This window comes from Malaclemys terrapin, chromosome 1, assembly GCF_027887155.1.
Source record: "Malaclemys terrapin pileata isolate rMalTer1 chromosome 1, rMalTer1.hap1, whole genome shotgun sequence".
NCBI lineage: Eukaryota > Metazoa > Chordata > Testudines > Emydidae > Malaclemys > Malaclemys terrapin.
In genome coordinates this window covers 169,079,552-169,099,987 of record NC_071505.1, presented here as the reverse complement: position 1 = coordinate 169,099,987, position 20,436 = coordinate 169,079,552, and the positions used below count along the sequence as shown (strand labels likewise).

Below are 20,436 nucleotides of genomic sequence, written 5' to 3'. Positions count from 1 at the left end.
AACCTGCTCCAATTTATCAACAGCCTTCTTGAAATGGGAACAATAGAACTGGACACTGTTGTGCCGGGTTGGATCACAGAAACCCCCTTGGGGCTGCCAACTGATGTGCCAAGACTACTTCTGTCCCTGCTTTCCTGTCCAGGCAGCTTTGCACTTCAATGCCCGGCCTGGTTTGAGCCAGACCTGCTAGCTTGCTGCAAACCCAGACCCAGGTCTGAACCCTGTCCCCTAACAGCTGTAGGCTTAAACTGAAAGCAGCTTAAAAAGTGTTCCTGTCTTTAACACTCAGATGCCCAACTCCCAATGGGGTCCAAACCCCAAATAAATCCGTTTTACCCTGTATAAAACGTACACAGGGTAAACTCATAAATTGTTCGCCAGTTTCTTTCAGGTTTCCTTGGGGATGGAGAGGCTCTCTCTTTAGCCAGCTGAAGACAAAATGGAGGGGTCTCCCACGGGCTTAAATAGACTTTCTCTTGTGGATGGAGACCCACTCCTCTCTCCTATGCCAAGTCCAGCTCCAAGCTGGAGTTTTGGAGTCACATGGGCAAGTGACATTTCCATGCATGACTCAGTTTTTACAAGCAGCAGTCATTGTTTACATGGTACCCTGAATGTTCTCAGGTAGACTTCTTATGTGGATCCAAGATTCATTGTCCTTTAAATGTTTCTTGATTGGGCACCTAATTTGCACATTCCTTTCTCAAGAAGCTGACCAAATGCTTTACTAAAGCTACTTAGAAATCAAGCAAGTACACAGCCAATGTCCATAACTTTGAATACAATGACATATGCATACAAATAGCAGGGCTTTGGAGCGGAGCCCGGAGCTGGAGTGCGGACCAGTAGGTTTTTGCCCGGAGCTGGAGCGGAGCCGGAGAAAAGCAATTCAAAAATTTGATTGCTCCAAATCCCTGACAAATAAGATGAATATATTCAGTAAATCAAAACCGTTACATGGCATATGTAGCATAAAACATATTCCAGTTATATCATATATACATTCATAAGCATATTTCCATGAAGCCTTATGGGGTGCAACGTCACACACATCACAACTGTTTTCCAGTAGCAGTCACATCATTGCCAAATACAAGAGGTACTATAACTTCTCTACTCCTACTCAGTATTCCTATGTTGTATAACGTGACACTGCAGGTTTGCTCATGAGCCAGCAACAAAGTAACCCTCAGTCCTGGTGCTGAAGAACGGCTCTCTCACAGGGCAGCAGAGTGGGCTCATGGTTAGAGTAACAGTTCTCAGCCTTTTGCACACCACGATCCCCCACCCATTTAGCAATATGGTAATGACAGGTTGTTTGTGACCCCCTTGACACCTGTTCACAACCTCTTCCATTGAGGACCACTGGGTTAGAGCACAGGGCAAGGATTCACAAAACTTGGATTCCATTCCCAGCTTCTCCTCTCTCTTTCTGTGACCTTGGGCAAGTCATTTATCCCTTCCAGGCCTCAGTTTCATTGAAGATAGGGAACATAATAGTTACTATATGTAATTTGGATGGAGGTGTTATAGAAGCTCTAAAAGTTCTTTTACTTACTGGCTAGAGGATTGGCTCACTTTACTCTTATTAAAACCTGGGATTGCCCCTACACTCTATAGTTAAACAAAGGTTTTTCTCTTAACACATCGTGCAAATATGATCCTGTAACGTACAATCAATAAGGCACCACAACATGCACCTTCAATCCCTGTAAAACATTTATGTGTGATACAAAACTGGAATAAGGTCTAATAAATAAGCGACTGTTTAGATGGCAAAGATAAGCCTCTGGGAATTTGCTCTGAGACCACCTGTTAGGATCAAATAAGAGCAGAGAAAACACAGGCTTCCTTTAAAGTTGTTACTCCCTAAATGTTAGCAGATGTGAGTGCACGAAGAGGCAAATGCAGCTGAGATGGGAAGAAACACGATAGATGGAGTGCGCCCAGGCACTAAGCCCCCACATCCAGGATTTAGGTAAAGGTGAATTAACCAAGGGGAGAATGACCCCATTAGTTGGTCATTGTTAAAGTGAGTTCATAATTTGTCATGGAATATTATACTTATTGTATTAAACTGTCCTGTGTCAGTATTGACGAGTCATGCAATATTTGGTGTTTCCCTTATAGCTCCTGCTATTGGAAACAGGTGATTACATGAAAATATCAACTTTCGATTTTTTTTTAAGTAAACGTTTAGCACCCACAATGGCAGAGATATGCTTGAAAACAAGCCTGATTATCATAGGGTGTGCAGGTGGGGAGGCTGAGGTCAATATATTATCAGCAATACTTCAGTCCCCAAATATGTGCCTCTCCCTGCTGGCTGAATGTGGCACTGCAAGCACTCCCTGTCTCCATTTTTTTTTATTTTATTCTTTTATAACAGAACTCTTCTGAAACATTTTACAGCGTAGTGATAAACTTAGTAGATCTATAAATACTCAAGTATAAATTGACCTATGGAACGAGGGTTTTCTCTCTCCCCTGGGATTCACGTGGCTCAGCCCTCCAGCTGGGTCACACACAGAGTTCAATTCCCTTCTGGGATAACAAAAGTCCAAACAAACAAAACATTCTTTCACCCGGCTTGGGCCCCTCTCGGGCCGCCCTCTGGGCTCAGTTCCTGGTCCTCTTCTGGGCTATCTTTTAATCTCTCTGGGATAGAGCCCTGAATCCCAAGCTCTTTCCTTGAAATCCCCTTACAGTCTCGGCTCCTTTGGGATATCTTTGAGTCTTCCCTGCTCTGAGGTAGGGTTCTAATTCCAGGGAGTGTTCCCAAACCCCACTTCAGTGCCTTCCATAGGAGTCCAACTTGCTCACTGCAGTTTCTCCTCCAAAATCAGTTCTCCCAGACCCTCTTATGGGTGCATCTACCCAGCAAGTGGCCACGAGTCTCAGAGCCTGGGACGACAGATTCAGGTTCGTGCTATGGTGCTAAAAACAGCAACGCAGACATTGTGGCTTGGCCCGTGAAGCCCACACCCCTCCCTAGGCTACAGAGCCCAAGTTCCAACTGAGCCCCAGTGTCTGCATGGCTATTTTTAACATTGGAACGAGCCCAAGTCTACAGACCCAGGCGCTGAAACTCCCCGCCATTCGCTGTGTAGACAGACATATAGGGTTGCCAGCCCTTCAGGATTGTCCTGGAGTCTCCAGGAATTAAAGATTAATCTTTAATTAAAGATTATGTCATGTGATGAAACCTCCAGGAATACGTCCAACCAAAATTGGCAACTCTAGACATACCCTATGAAGCCCAAGTGTTTCAGGCAATCACATGACCCCTATTAATTCAGCCCATCCCCTCATCCAGCACCTGGATGGCAGTCAAGCTCCAGCAGTTGTCTGGTGCAGGAACCAGCCCCACAGCAGTGACAAGGAGCAGCAGCACTGGCCACACCACTGCCCACTCAGGTTTGGCCCCTCTGCTATGAAGGAAGGGTGGCAGGGTCAAATCTGAGTGAGTGGAGTTGTGACCTTATGCACAGAGTCACAGCGACATTCAGGTTGACCCCCTTCTCTCCCCAAACACAAACTGGGCCCTAGGCACATGCCTAGCTTGCCCATGCTTTAATGTGGCCCATACGCTTGGAAATGCTGACTCATCCTTCCCCAAAGACCCTTGCTCTGACCTCACTGCCTGATTACTCATGCACCCACACCCATTCTCCTGCCCAGCTGCAGGGCCAAACCCATCACACTCACATCTAAAGATCATTCCCACCCCCATTCCCAATTATCAAATTTTCCTGCAACTCACCCACCAGAAGAAGAGAATCCCAATCCCCCACCCTCAACTGGTAGACACTCCCCTAACACTATCTCCCTCAACCCCACCCTGGCCCTCCGGAACCACACAGCCTACACCCCATATTCTGACCTTCTGGAACTGCTCTATAGATGCAAAATGCAGTTCTCAAAACAATACATGGCTCTTACAGCCTTATCTGTACCCCCCAAGCACATCGAGCCAAATGGCCCTTAGTGAATATCAAATGAAACTACATTACACCAACAAAACCTCCTGACAGATAACCCAAATATCATGCTGCTCCTGGAGGGGCACATGACCTGTGGAAAAGACGGGGACATGAGAGACTTGGGTTCTCTTCCCACCTCCGCAGCTGACCTGCTGGGTGACCTCAGACATGTTGCTTTTCACCGCTCTGCCTCTGTTTCCCTGTCCACCTTTTGTCACTCATGTTGGTTTACATTGTAAGCTGTTTGGGGCAGGGACTCCATCTCACTATGTGTTTGTAGAGCACCTAGCACAGTGGGGCTTCAATTTTTGTTGGGGCCTCTAGATACTATTGTAATACAAATAATAATTCCTACCCTCAGCATGCCTTGCAAACTCACACGGAGTCCATGCCCAAGGTCCAGCAGGCAGATTTCCATATATGTATTATATATATCCACATTCATCCAGCATATATGCAAAGATCATATTAATGCAACATTCAGGTTGAGATTTCCATGCCTTTCACTTCCACTACCCCTACCCCTCTTGGGACTGATTGTTCCTATTCTTTAGCCCATGACAGACATGGATATCGTGCCTCACTGATTCCATAGAAAATGTGGTCAGTTTACACAGGGAAATGTGTCTTTTAAATTTACTTTTCCTTGTAAACCAGGCTAATTTGCTATGGAAACAATCAGACATTAAACATGGAAGCCCACAATGCCATTTTACCACATTGTAGGCCCGTTACTAATTTGGAGACTACAACCAGCAGAGGTGCAACAGGAGCGTTATTTCCAATAGCTGAGTCTCTGTCACCAGAGCCTGCAGATGCTCATTCCTAGCGGATGAGCAGGTCTTGGATCTGCTTCTTGGGAACCCTTGTCTCTCTCAGGGGAAAGCTCTCACCAAGAGCAAAGATCAGGCTTGTCTTGGATCTGCTCCCCGTGAAAGTCTGAGTTTGAGAGTATAATGATCAGTGAAACACCGCAGCAGAATTCAAAGTTGCTGAGAAAGGAGAAGTGATTTGCACCTCTGCAAGCAGGTTATCAAGTAGGTAAACACATGCATGAGACTCAGTTAAATAAATAATCTTTTAAATCAACCTTTGCTCAATCAAAGTCCAGCTGTACCTACAGGTACAGCCACAGGAGAGACTGCTGGAGAGAATTCCCTAAGGAACAGCTCTACGCAGACACAGGTAAGAACTTCCCTTCTTTCTTCACTAACCCCTTTCCCCCAAAACCTCCCAGTAGTTACTATCCTGGTTATCTTTTAGGTTCTTTACCCCCATTCCCCATAAAGCTTTTTTGCAGCAAAAGAAGTTTAGTAACATTGAGCCCTGTGCTAGCTTCCCCACTTTCCGCTGAGGTGCATGAGTTTACCATCAGTTTCTCTGCACCTGAATGTTTCTTAGACCTTAGACACTGGGATTTGCCTCTATTTCAGGCTCTGGTGTAAACTCCTAGAAAACATAGGACAAACAGTATGAGCTGCAATTTTCACCAATGATTCTAGTTTCCAGCGGGGTAAGCTCCACAAGTACAAGTGGTAGCTTTGCCTGTCTACACTGAGGATTTGCCATAGTACAACTGATGGTGGCTAGAATCAGGGCAAATCTTGAATTTTCAAAGGGAGGACAGATAAATCATGTGCTGTGGGCTCCTATTCTCTACGTACAGGGGAGCTGTATTTGGGATGGCCTGAAGAACCTCTGCCAGGAGAAATTTTCCAGATCAGGTCTAGGTATAAAAGTATCCCTGGATACTAGGAAAGAATCCACCTGCTAGAATAGAATTTACTTCAGTCTTAATTTCTCTTTTGTGGATATGTTCCGAGCTAAGTTTGAGGTATTGCAGTATATTAAATCCTTCCAGCTGTCTGATCAATGGGTGGGGTTCCAAGATACCAAAACCTTCCAGTATCTTCCTTCATCTTCCATAACACATCTGTGCCCCTCTGACCTTCAATATGCTAGTTGATCTGCCCCACCTATGCTTCTTCACTAAAGGCGCAACCATCTTTAAAAAAAAAAGAGGGGGGTGATTGTTTTAGGGCTTGTTTACACATGAAAATTAATCTAGAATAAAGTCTGGTTTGAATTTAAAGCAGATTAACTTCCTGATTAACTCTGTGTGAGCACTCGCATTCAAGAATGAGTACCTTATTCTGAATTTGTTAAATAGCTCTGAATAAGGGACTCTTATTCCAGAATGAGAGGGTCCACACAAGGAGTTAATCAGGAATAGCTATTCCAGAATATAATCCAATTGACAAGAGTGGTGTGTGTGAGTCTGTCCGTCCATCCACCTCCAGGGGGATAGCAACAGTGAACAATTTGGAGGGACATGTCAGCAGCTAGGACTTCTCTGGTATAAATGGGATCTTGGACAAATTTTGTCAATGCTTCTTGGAAATATTGTCTTTTTAATGATCTCCAGACCCAGAAAGTCCCAGGCCAGACCATCCCTGTGACATGGACCTATTTCTCTATAAACTAACCCAAATTTATTGTTTGATGATTCTCACTAGCCACAAAGCAGCTCATGGACTCTGTGGACCTAGGCTAGTATCCTGTGGGTGGTCACAGAGGGTGGCTCACAGGGTCAGGAACCTGGAGCAATTTTAGTAACACACAGTTGTAGTGAGATAGACATGTAAAACTTTACAGTAGATGATCACATGGACTTTAATTGCCCAGGCTGTGATTAATGGGTAATCTCTGCATCACAGCTTGCCTTGGTCATTTGACAGATTTCTCTCTTAGTGATGGTAAGCAGCCAAAGCCCATCCAAAGGGCTATAGGTCATTAACTACATCATTACACAGACTTCTGAAAAGCGACTCAGAGAAAGATGTCCTAGTTAATCACCCGCAACCCCTACACAAACACATATTAGCACAGTTCTTTGGCAGGAGCTGTTGAAACAGTGAAACTGGCTTCCCTTGGTCCTGTTCCCCAAAGTGAAGTCACACACCTTATTTTCCATGTATTAAACTCTCCCTTGATGTGCATTTTATAATGGTCAGGCACCCAAAAGAACAGAGTTCCATCCCACCTCGTAATGATACACCAAAACCCCATCTGCTGCACAGGCAGCTGGCCCTAAATTCTGCATGGAAATCCCCTGGTTTGTGTGGCACGCTGGGGCAGCAGACTGGAAATTCAGCATCATTTAACATAACACTTAAAAACTGAGTTTTTCAGTGAATTAAATGGAAAATAATGAACATAGCCTGCTATTTCTACACTGTATTCAAATTCCTTCAAGATATCCAATTTCCTCCAAGGTGTGTCACAATTTTTGTACTAATTACGCATCACTGTACTGTGGAGGTCAGCAGGGTGAGAAGCGGGAAGCTCTGGCAATAAGACAGGTAGTGAACTGAGATCTTTGGTACCTGAGAAGGCAGGTTAGGATTGTGGGATAAGTATATTATCTAGACATTTCTGCTCAAACAACCAGCAGCAAAATAGTTAAAACCCATTCCCAAACCAGTGAGGCTACCTCTATGCTAACATAGCTCCCTCCTGTAGACATACATCAACAGGAGTTTTTCCACTGGTGTAAGACTGCCTCCTGAATGACATTAGCTATGCTGACCAAAGCCCTCTTCTGTCAGTATAACTGCATGTACACTGGGGGTTTTTATCAGCTGGGAAGGTGGGTTTGCACACTCCTGACCAACACAGCTATGCAAGTAGAAGTTTTAAGTGTAGACTAGGCCAGAAGGGATTCAAAACATTTAGTAAACCCAGATTCTTTCCTGGGCATCTATTTCTCTTTCCTCCCCGCATTTACTGCAGAAACATCTACAATAGCAATGCCTACCTCTAGTTCTCTGCACCTGAAGTCTGAGTATGAAGAACACTATCAGAGCCAAAGGACCCTTAGCCCCTCCTATCTCAAATATTTTTATTCAATGGGTGGGACTGGCTGCACTTCCAAAGGGACCAATAAACCCCTTGTTATCACTCCAGACTCAGCACAAATGGGACAAGAGAGAATTTAACCCTTATGCAAAAGGAGGGAAGTAAACATTTCATTCTGTGTGGAAGGGGTTGGGGATATAGAGACAGACATTGAACTTAGCCAGAAAAAAGGGCTTCGTACAGTAATTAGAACAGATCAGCAGCTGCAGGCTCCCTTAATTTAATATTTTTACTCCTGGGGGCATTCTGCGCCACACACACACAAAAAATTCTGCACACAATATTTTAAAATTCTGAAAAATTCTGCAAATTTTATTTGCCAAAATAGCACTACATAATCACGCCAGTTTCATTTATTTCGGTAATTTATTTAAAAATACCTGTCAGCAAGTATGTCTGTAACAATACAGACACACAAAAAAATTCCCCCAGGAGTAGAGAGTTGAAGAAAACCCTATGAAACAACCCAGTTCCTGTTTCTCTGTCCCTTTCCTCCCCACCCCTCCCAGAGCCCAGACACTCACAACCCCTCCCTCCCCCCCCAGAGCCCAGCTGCGGGCCCCCCCCAGCCAATACACCTGAACCCTCTCCTCTGCAGAGTCCAATCATGGTCCCCCCCAGCCCAGATACCCACACCCTCTCTGCCCCCCAGAGGCCAGCTGCAGCCCCTCCTCCGCCCCCTCCCCACCCTGCCTGCCCAGACTCCCGACCCCCTCCCCTGCAGAGATCCAGAGGGAGAAACAGCCTGATGCTCGGTCTCAGGCTTGCACGGCGTTTCCTGCACGCTGCCCTCTCCTTCCCTCAGGCCATGCTGGGAACTGCAGCTGCCAGGAATCCTTAGCTCCTTCTCCCTCCCCCAGCAGTGTCTTCTATGTGCAAGCTTGGATCTTCTAATTCCAGTGGCCCCTAGTGGCACCTAGCAGCACCACAGCCCATTTCTGTGGAGGAAGGACATTCTGCACACGACGTTAATTTCTGCAAAACTCTGCATTGCGCAGTGGCGCACAATTCCCCCAGGAGTAATATTTCCCCCAACAGTCTCTTTGACCAATTAATGACCCAAATAAAAACCTCTGTTGTTCCAACTTAATTCTGTTTAGCCAAAAATACTAAGAAGGGTCACTTTGCTCAAAGCTACCTGTTTCTTTCTTAATCTTGCCCTCTTCTAAGAATTCCATTTTAGCCACACCTCAATTTTCTTTACCACTGACAACACTTGTCAACTTAATCTGAATTATGGTTTCTCTCCCATGAGGCTCATTTCTGGAATAGACCCTGACCACAGTTTTCCCATCTTATTTTCCACAGCAGACAAGTTCTCTCTCTGGCATTCTGCCTTCAGTCAGTCTCCTCCTTAGCAAGAGGCAGACACCATCTTCATCTGAGATGGAGGACAAAAGCATGTTCTTCTTTCTTTATCTTTGTTAAAAACACTTTGGCTCAAATGACCTACCCAGTGCATATTTAAAGGGGACATACTTCCTTTTCCTGGTCCTGTTTTTACACATACCCCTTTTCCATTCTGCTTGGCAGAAATGACCTCTGCTCTCCAGCCTCGAGAATGCATAGTGACCAAACAAGAGGGGGAGAGTTATGGATTCTACCTGCGCATTGAGAAAAACAAATTAGGTCACCTCATCCGGAACGTGGAGGAGGGCAGTCCAGCTGACAGGGCCGGGCTGAAGGATGGAGACAGAATTCTGAGGGTCAATGGGTTATTTGTAGACAAGGAAGAGCATGCACAGGTAAGTCTAACTATATTTTGTGGTCCCAGCCATTTCTCAAAACTTCAGCCCCACTTTTGGTATTCAGTTCAGCAAACCTTCACCTGCCACTCCTCACAGTAACTCCTGCTGGGAAATCTGAGAGCTGAATAACTGAGCTCACAGGATCATTTGTACCTCACGTATTGGCTTCTCTGGAGCTTGAGCAGAGGGGAAAAGATCCTTGATGAAATACTAAGGGCAGTGGAAGCTGCAGAGCTAGTATGTGCTGTGCTCCAGAGGGGGGAATTTATATCAGCCATCTGGATGCTTTTCTGCCATTACCACCTCCAAGCTCAGTCTATCTATTGCAGGTAGTGGAGATGGTCAAAAGGAGTGGGAATTCTATAACTGTCCTCATTCTGGATGATGCATCCTATGAAAAGGCAGAGAAAGAAGGGGTGAACTTTGAAGAGTTGGGTCAGAAGCAGACAACCCAGCAGCAAAAGAAGCAACCTCCAGTGACAAATGGAGTGACAGCTCCAGTTCCACAGCCTCGGCTCTGCTACCTGGTGAAGGAGAGAAACAGTTACGACTTCTCCTTGAAAACCACAGTTGGTGAGAATAATGGGTGTAGGGGGTAGGCAATTTCCCAAGGGCACATTTCCTCTGGTTAGGAGTGGGGATGGGAGTTGGTTCTTCACCAGCCTGTTCTATTTTCTGTCAGCTGTTGAAGCAGACTTGCTAAAACCATTGGTACCAGGCCCTCCTCAGATGCCAGAAGCACCCTACAAATGATTGCTCAAAGTCCCAGGCACCTCCTTTGAATTACGGTGGGAACCAGCCCTCAGGGTTCTGGAGCTTATCTGAAAACAACCATGTGAAAGGGGCTGAAGCAAAGGATGACAGTGTGCAAAGGGCAAAGAGCCTCTTCTGATCTAGATGCGTTCACGTGGGAAGCACAAAATTGAACTAAAGAATTTTATTTTTCTTTTGAACCCTGTAGGCAAAAGAATGGGTAGGGGTCTGTAGACCTGTACTGTCTCTCTGTTTGGAAAGTGCCTAGCTCACAGAGGGTGCTAACACAATGTAAATAACACTGTGCACTAGACTAACCCAGGATGAAATTTGGAAGTCTTTCAAACACAAGAAACTCTGACGTGTGGATAAGCCACATTAAACAATAAAAGTGGTCCTTAACCAATTCAAACTTTAGAAAATCACTCCATTTTCATTAGTACTAACAATCAACCAAGCCACAATAATTGGTGCCTTGAGGGCAGTCTTAGCAGAGAGGCAAACAATAGTTTGGACCATAGATGATGAAGTTCCCTCCCCTCTCTAGAGATTATCCCTCCAGGGCCAGGATGAGGCACAGAGGTGTGGCTGGGTAGAAAAATCTTGTGCTGTCACTGTATCTGTTCTATGGATGAACAGAGCCCCTTGGTCTCCAGGGCTGTCACTACAGCACCTTACATCAGCATGGAATTTGCTTGGCAACCAGTGGAGGCATGTTCCAGTGGCTTGCTCTGTGTAGTAAGTTCTCTCACCTGTTCTAGGTCAGAAGGGCGTCTTCATCATAGGCTTGTCCCCACAAGGAGTGGCTGCAAAAGCAGGAGTCCAACATAATGACCGCCTGATCGAAGTGAATGGGGAGAACGTGGAAAATGACAAACATGAGGAAGTGGTTGAAAAGGTATCTACTAGTACGACTCCTCTTCTTCCTTCATTTAAGGCCAGTTCCTCCGCCCGAGGCTACTGGGCAGCAGTGTCAACACTGTTTGAATGCATTCACAGAGCAGGTGAAGAGGCTGAGGCCAATACCGTACATTATCAGCAACACTTCAGTCACAAAATATGCTGCTACTTTGGCTTTGTTTCTTGGATGGGTCAGGGTAGCCGGAGTGCAAGGCGGCTGAAAAGGTTGGCTGTTCTTGAAAGTCAGGGACAGACTTCCACCCAACACCCTAAGCTTGCTTTGGAAGAATATTGCCCTCAAGTCAGGCCCAAGTGGTGTAAGCACCACAACTGTACTGTTGCCATAAGCCTGATTAAATAAATGGTGGCACAGTTCTAGGAATTCTGAAAATCTTTCTGGTGCCCAGGAGGATGAAATCAGCATGTCTGGGATGGAGTCTAGTACAATGGGGAATCTTTCTGATATTAGGATGATAAGACTGGAAAGCACAGCAGTTTGTGCTCTGTGATTTAGCTAAAGAAGGGTTTGGTGTGAAGAACTGGATAGTTAGGAAAAGGAGGATTTCCAGGAAATGGGATTCCCTCCTGCTAAGAAACGCAAAACTAATTTTAACAGTGCAGTTTACAAACTCGATCAGAGCCAAATAATGTAACCTAGCTGTCAGTAAAAGGAGCCCAGAGTGAACGAAGTGTGCAAGAAAGCCTGCATTTCTGATCATGAAATGTCCTTCTGCCACATCCTCCCAACAACTGGTATATTCCTATTTGTGGTGATGGTGGTTTTAAAGATCTACTTGGTGTTAGGGAAAATAATGAATGTAGTTTGAGAGATCAAACCAAACACTGATCCATCAGAGATAAGAATGGAAAGAAAAGAACATGTGACTTTTCCATTAGTCACTTTGGTAAAAATTACACATGCTGAGGCTTTAAGCATTCAAACATAGTATGACTATGAAGCAGCTTGAGCTAGAAAAGCTTTCAGAGTACCTCTATCCAAACTACAAATCCTACAGCATTCCACTGTGGTTCTCAACTCCCAAGGGAGGCCCGGGAACGTGTCAGGGGAGATGCAAGCTGTGTGTTTTTGTTTTGGGTGTCTTTTTTTTTTTTAAGCACTCTGGCTGTCAGCCCTGGATGGCTGGGGCTCATGCAGAAGGGCCATGCACTCCCGGGAAGCAGGGACAGCAGGGGCTCCACCTCCTGGGCTTGGGCTCTCCTCTCCTTCCCCTCCCCCGCCCCCCCAATCCCTCACTGGGAGACAGCATGGGCTCAGGCTTTCCTCCCCACCATCCCAATCCCATACCTGGAGGTGGCTGTCAACCCTGGAGTGACAGCGCAGAAATAAGGGTAGCAATTGGGCACTAATTCTGCTGTGAAGTGATATTGCTGAATCTCTCTTTCACACTGACACCCTTACTTCTGTGCTGCTGCTGCTGGCACAGTGCTGCCTTCAGAGCTGGGCACCCAGCCAGCAGCCGCTGCTCTCCGCTCTGCCTTCAGAGCTGGGTGGTGGTATTTGTACATGGGGGGAGGACACAAACTACTACAGACACAAAGAAGGGGGGAGGGGAGCGATCAAACAAGTTTGCGAAGCAATCCACTATAATGATCCAAACTAGTATATTAACTATGAAAAACTGCAGTACTTGTGTTCTGTACGATTGTTGCAATACTTTTTATGAGAAGAAACATGCAGGCTTGAGTGAAGATGGAGAGAAGAATGGGAGTAGAGAAACAGAGGTATGATGGGGACAGACAAAAAAACACAAAGTTAGGGTATGGGAATGTAAGGGGATTGGAAGTAGCTCCAGAGCAATCAGAGCTGAATGTTACAGCAACTTGTGGTAGGTGTGGCTGTCTACAGTCATATAGGCAGCACATGGGTGCACATATTAGAGCACCATCCAACAACCTAGTCTGTATAGATCCTATACCCATTCACTTACAGCCCACCATTGTACATCAAAGAACCTGCCAACATAAAGCTCTCCACAGTCCCCACACTCCACTCAAAGGCCTGTGTTTGAGATTGTATGTGTCATTGCAGGTGAAGAAGTCTGGGAACCATGTTGTGTTTCTGCTATCAGATAATGAAACTGACCAGTATTACAGCAACCACCAGATGCTGCTGAAAAGAGAGACAGCCAGCCTGAAACTGCTTCCCCACAAACCTCGACTTGTGGAGCTCAAGAAAGGAGACAACGGCTATGGGTTTTACCTGAGGATGGAACAAAATAGTAACGGTGAGAACCCAGCCATCAGCCAGGCCCCTGCGTACTCTGTAGTGCGCTTTTATGGGGCCTGTAGGACTCCTACTCCCCAGCGCCTACTGCTCATCTTGGAAAGATCATTTCCTGTCCTGCTGCCAACCCAGTGTCCCGCCCCTCCCTCCCCCCCCAACACACCTCACCACAGCCAGGCACCTCCAATTTATAGCCTGTTTTATACAGGAGGCCAGACTAGATGATCACAAATGGTCCCTCCTGGCCTTGGAATCTATTAATTTCCTTCAAACCTTCCAATCTGAGGTGGAACATTCCACTGTGCTGCTTGTGGCCCTCCTCACCCACTACAGTCCAGCTCCCATAATCTTCACTTGTGGCAGCCTCCAATCCCACATTTTTGAGGGTCAGCAATGTGTCCAGGGTAATGTCTGATGGTTTTTCACAATAGAATCCTGGCATATCTGAATGACTTCAAAGGGATCCTTAGTTGCTCTCTCACAACTGGGTTCACCAAAACCACGAAGTGCTCAATTTTAAGTAGGCTTAAACTCCCCCGCCCCTTGCCTCAGAGTAAACCACAACTTCCATGTGTCTTGTTCAGGGGAAAGGGAACCTGTATTCAAGTCACTTGAAAGGAGATCTAGATCTGCACTAGGGTTACTGCAGAATTAGCTAAATCAGGAAGCTTATTTCAACCTGAAATCAGAGAATGAGTTTCTACCATCTTAAATATCTTCTATCATCCAAACCAAACACATCCCATGAACAACTGCTTTTCTCTATTTGAACTAGGCCTGTATTCTTTTTTTTTATTTTTTTGGAGAGCAGGTCATTTAATTAAGGACATTGATTCTGGTAGCCCAGCAGCCAAGGCGGGTCTAAAGGACAATGATATCCTGGTGGCTGTAAATGGAGAGTCAGTGGAGGCACTGGATCACGACACCGTGGTGGAGAAGATTAAGAGGTGTGGGGAAAAGACCACGTTACTGGTGGTGGATAAACAGACAGACACCATGTATAAACTGGTAAGGCAATGCAGGCTGGGGTTGGGCTTGTATAGCTCCTCACTAGGTAAGACATGGGCAGCAATGAAATAGTGTGTCCATTCTGAAAGAAGCACCATTTCAAAGGCTTTTTAATAGCCCTTATTCAAGTACTCGCTATAGCAACCATCTGAGATGGGTTCATGTCTTAGTCTCCCTCAGCAGAGACTTCTGCAGTATGTCATTAAACTTCCCAATTTACTCTCGCCCTAGACCTTCCTATATACTAATGGAACAATACCAGATTTGAGCAGGTCAGTGCAGAGACCAACAAGTTAACCAATTGCAACTACCAGGCAGTTTCCTACAAGAATTAGAGGAAAACTCCCTGCTCACATTTGTGCCCACGTTGCAACTTTCTACCTCTATCACTGAAGAGGTTTTAATAAGCAAGTAGAATTCACAGGTGGGACCTATCCTGACTACTGTAAAGATTTCAAATGCAACAAGATGTTAGACTAGGGCTGTCAAGAACTTTAAAAGATTAACTGCACGATTAATAGCACTGTTGAACAACAGAATACCATTTATTTAAATATTTTTGGCACTGTTGAACAATAACAGAATACCATTTATTTAAATATTTTTGGATGTTTTCTACATTTTCAAATATATTGATTTCAGTTATAATACAGAATACAAAGTATACAGTGCTCACTTTATATTTATTTTTTATTACAAATATTTGCACTGTAAAAAAACAAGATATAGTATTTTTCAATTCACTTAATACAAGTACAGTAGTGCAATCAACTTACAAATGTAGAATTATGCACACAAAAATAACTGCATTCAAAAACAAAATGTCAAACTTTAGCACCTACAAGTCCACTCAGTCCTATTTTCTGTTCAGCCAATTGCTCAAACAAGTTTATTTACATTTGCAGGAGATAATGCTGCCTGCTTCTTGTTCACAATGTCACCTGAAAGGGAGGACAGGTGTTCTCGTGGCATTTCTGTAGCCAGCGTTGCATGATATTTACATGTCAGATGCACTAAAAATTCATATGTCCCTTCATGATTCAACCACCATTCCAGAGGACATGCGTCCAGGTTGATGACGGGTTCTGCTTGATAACAATCCAAAGCAGTGCAGACCGATGCATGTTCATTTTCATCATCTGAGTCAGATGCCACCAGCAGAAGGCTGATTTTCTTTTTTGGTGGTTCAGGTTCTGTAGTTTCCGCATTAGAGTTTTGCTCTTTTAAGACTTCTGAAAGCATGCTCCACATCTCATCCTTCTGAGATTTTGGAAGGCACTTCCGATTCTTAAACCTTGGGTCAAGTGCTGTAGCTACCTTTAGAAATCTCACATTGGTACCTTCTTTGCGTTTTGTGAAATCTGCAGTGAAAGCGTTCTTACAATGAACAACATGTGCTGAGTCATCATCCGAGACTACTATAACATGAAACATATGGCAGAATGCGGGTAAAATAGAGCTGGAGACATAATTCTCCACCAAGGAGTTCAGTCACAAATGTAATTAACACATTTTTTTTAACAAGTGTCATCAGCATGGAAGCATGTCCTCTGGAATGGTGGCTGAAGCATGAAGGGCCATACGAATGTTTAGCATATCTGGTATGTAAATACCTTGCAATGCTGACTACAAAATTGCCATGCGAACGTCTGTTCTCACTTTCAGGTGACATTGTAAATAAGAAGTGGGCAGCATTATCTCTGGTAAATGTAAACAAACTTGTTTGTCTAGCAATTGGCTGAAGGAGAAGTAGGACAGAGTGGAATTGTAGGCTCTAAAATTTTTATATTGTTTTGTTTTTGAGTGCAGTTATGTAACAAAAAGTCTACATTCGTAAGTTGCACTTTCACAATAAAGAGATTGTACTACAGTACTTGTATGAGGTGAATTGAAAAATACAGTTTATCATTTTTACAGTGCAAATATTTGTAATAAAAAATAATACAATGTGAGCAGTGAACACTTTGTATTCTGTGTTGTAATTGAAATTAATATATACCTCTACCCCGATATAACGCTGTTCTCTGGAGCCAAAAAATCTTACCGCATTATAGGTGAAACTGCGTTATATCGAACTTTCTTCGATCCACTGGAGTGCACAGCCCCGCCCCCCTGGAGCGCTGCTTTACCGCATTATAGCCAAATTCGTGTTATATTGGGTCGCGTTATATCGGAGTAGAGGTGTATTTGAAAATGTAGAAAAACATCCAAAAATATTTAATAAATTTCAATTGGTATTCTATTGTTTAACAAAGCAATTAAAACAGAGATTAATCGTGAGAGTTATCGGCCATTAACTGACAGCCTTAGACAGATTTTTCTGTAGGAGTTTTTACGTTCATATAAACTCTTTCTTTTGCTTTTGGTCTTTCAGGCTCAAGTTTCCCCATGTTTGTACGACCAGGAAAGACAAGATTCTTTTCCAGCTGATGCAGAGGAAGAGCCGACCTCACATGCTGAGCAGGAGGTGAATCACAAGCCCAAAATCTGCAGGCTGGTGAAGGGTCCTAGTGGATTCGGCTTCTGTTTGGGTGCAACCAAGAATATGCCCATGCATTTCATCAAAGAGGTACTAACCTAGGACTTTTAGCCTGGGAGAAGCATAAGACACCAGAAGGGAAGTGTCTGGGCTACAGTTAGACATCCATTCCCTTCCTTCTGTGCTGTGACTGCACTCAGAGCAAGTCATTCTAAGCCATTTGTAACAAAAAGGCAAGGTCTGTCCTATGTGCTCTTGGCTGATAGCAGAGTTTTAGTCCTTGAACTCGGGATGAATTCATACCCCTAGAGGTGAAAGGATGGTCTTGTGATTAAGGTACAGGAGTGGGAGTGAGGAGACCTGGGATATATTCCTAGCTCTGCAAAACTTCTGGGGTAAATTGCATAACTTTTGTCTGTATTTTCTCTTCTTCCTTAATACTTCTCTAACCCGCAGGGGTGTTGTACTGAATATAATAATATATGTAAGGGATAAGAGATCCACAAGACACTATACAAATGTAAAATACAACAAACCATTCTCTGATCCCTTAAGTACCACAGTTAAGTCTACATACCACCACCATGGCCTCTTCCCCACAACAGAAGTCCTATCCAAGTCAAAACCCATTACAGGACTGGTAATAAAAGTGGAAATATTGGAATACTATGTTAAAGTCTCATCCTTTCTCCTTCTCCAATTAAGTTCTGCTCCAGAATAATTTTTTCCAATCCTTACTCTACCTCCTGTATTGGGGAAAAAAAATCATAGAACATTCATTCTCTATAATACTTGGGTGTTAATGCAACTTTAATGGTACTGTGCTGGTATCACAGCTTCAGAGCCTCTGTTTGCAGATACGGAAAGGTGGGCCAGCTGATGCAGCAGGACTGGAAGAGGACGACATTTTGGTGGAAGTGAATGGCGTGAATGTACTGAACGAAACCTATGATAAGGTTGTAGCAAAAATCAGTGACAGTGGTGACAGATTGACACTACTGGTGTGCAGAAAAGCAACCTATGAATATTTTAAGTCTCAGAATATTCCTATTACTGCCTCTCTGGCAGATCAGCTATATGACACTACTGATCCTCCTGCGTATACAGAGAACCCATCAGCAGAGCCAGAGAGGACCTCGCCGGAACCAAGAGAAAGGGTGGGTAATCTTGAGTTAACCAAATCTTGTGGACCAGGTGGTGGGGAAAGGAACCTGAATCAGTCACTAAATTCACTTGAGGGAGGGTCTATGAATTCTAGTTGTATTCTGGATTTACCAGATCTGATCTATGTTAATTAGTATGGAGTGGCAGACCTGGTTACAGTAGGGTAGAACTGCCTCCTCTCTCTAGTCCCCACACGCAGTATCTACTGGAGCCTGGGAAGGGAAGACAGGAGAGGGGAGAGAGAGAGAGTGTGTGTGTATGCACGTGTGCATATGTGAGAGAGAGCATGAGAGAGAGCATTCATTAACGTAGGTGAGAACCATATCCTCAGGAATTCTTTGTTCAACCACAGGACCCAAGTAACTGTGAACATGGGAAAACCATGTGAAGTACTCTAAAACAGTGCTGATTCTTTGGCGGGCGTGGCATGGGTAGACTGTGACAAAGTGGGATCAACAAAGGTCCTGAGAAAAAATAAATATTCTGACCACACTGGTTCAGGGACATTATGCCAGCAACAAGAGTTTGAAATTTGCTATTGTCAGAAAAATGACACCTGTACTCAACTGCTCTGATCCCTGTGTGGATTCAGGTCTTTGCTGTGAAAAATAAACAAGTTTTTACTCCCGTTCATGCAGGAGACACAATAAAGCTAGGAAGGAACGAACTGGATTCTATTCCTCCACATGTATTATCACCAGAATTGTAACTAAGTTCCAACTGCAGATTCTTACAGTGATGTCTTATGTCCCAGGCTGAATTTGCAGAGCTATAGTTAAACCCTTCTTTTTATCTGTGACCTTGGTCGATTTGATATGGAAGTTGAGCAAGAACATGGAATTCCCACTAGACAATTTAGTCGCTTTGTAAAGTGCATTTAAAAGAGTAATTCACTAAGCTTCTCACGCAAAGGCAAATTCCTACTGGGCATAGGTTCAGAACAGACTGTTAGTTCACAGTGGCATGAGGAATCTCTACGACATTATCTACAACTATAAAATAATCAGAAATTTCTACTTATTGCTTTTCCACAGGCCAGCTCCTCCTCCTCCTCTTCACTCTCAATTGCCTCAGCAGAAGAGGATGATGACACACAGTTATGATGAGATAGACCACAACAGAAATCAATCAGACATCTTCCAAGGTTTAAAGAAAGTTCTCTTCCTCCAAGCAGTCTTTGTTCTTTTTCCTCCCAGAACCACACTGTGCTATGGAACTTCATACTTGTGAGGACTGGAACAGCAACTTCCTTCTAACTAACTTTCCCTGAAGGGGAACAATCCCACCACCCCCAAGAACAACCACTCACTTACCTAATGCTGCTAATCGTAGTTCACTGGTCTTCTGCCCGGTGAAATGGACAGTTACTTACTTCTACTATTGCTCTGTAAAAGCTTAAATGACTAATCAGGAACATCTGCCATCTTGCGGGGGAGGAAATGTGATTCACAAATCAATAAGCACAAGAAAGCTCCTTAATATAGAAATTGATCTCTCACATCCCCCACAAGAGACTTCTTTCCTCCTAATCACTGTGGCTATTACATGCTATATTTACTGTAGTAAAATCAGTTTAACCCAGTAGATGTAATATATCATGATAAGCTAATATATTCTGTGAAGAACACTTTTCACTTGCTAACAAGCTGTCGATATTGTCCATTCAAAACAATAGGTTAACTTAATAGTTCACTGTTCAGAAGCTACAAGCACCATTCCCTCCACCCCACTCTCCTAGCTGCAGATCATGGCAGTTTGAACAGTGTCTGTAATTCAGTGTAAACAGCTTTGTTTGCCTACATACCAACACCTTGTCTCTAATGCAATATGAACCAGCTCTGTAGTACCGATAGTGGATGTTATACCTCCTTGGTGTAAGCTTGAGACAAAGCATAAATAAATCATTCAGCGTGGCTATTTCTCTTTCCCGGGTCTTACTCCTGCTATCTATGATGTATGTTCCACAACAGCTTTAAAATGAGCAAGATCTGGAGAATGGTTTTCAGGAAGCTGTACGTTTAAGTTGCATGGGTGAAATTTACCTTAGTGACTTGCATTAAGCCAACAAGGGACATGGGCTGATGTAGAATGTATCGGTCAGTGGGGAGCACTGAATTTCTAGTATATAACAAACTAGTTATAGCTACTATCTTTGACTTCGCACTAAACTCCAGTGAACAGTAACCCAAGGCATGGATTCTGATTCATTAGGCCCTAAATGGTAACAAAGGACTGACT

At 44.1% G+C, this 20,436-nt stretch overlaps 1 protein-coding gene across 1 annotated transcript; it reads left to right on the top strand.

Moving 5' to 3' along the window:
- The first annotated feature begins 5,102 nt into the window (after window positions 1–5,102).
- On the top strand, window positions 5,103–20,115 carry PDZK1 (PDZ domain containing 1). The gene is made up of 9 exons (XM_054046819.1): window positions 5,103–5,168; window positions 9,435–9,646; window positions 9,979–10,222; window positions 11,164–11,300; window positions 13,353–13,548; window positions 14,359–14,555; window positions 16,930–17,124; window positions 17,892–18,191; window positions 19,233–20,115. The coding sequence occupies exons 2-9, from the start codon at window positions 9,437–9,439 to the stop codon at window positions 19,299–19,301; spliced, it is 1,548 nt and encodes a 515-aa protein (XP_053902794.1). The 5' UTR covers window positions 5,103–5,168; window positions 9,435–9,436; the 3' UTR covers window positions 19,302–20,115.
- The last annotated feature ends 321 nt before the right edge of the window (window positions 20,116–20,436 follow it).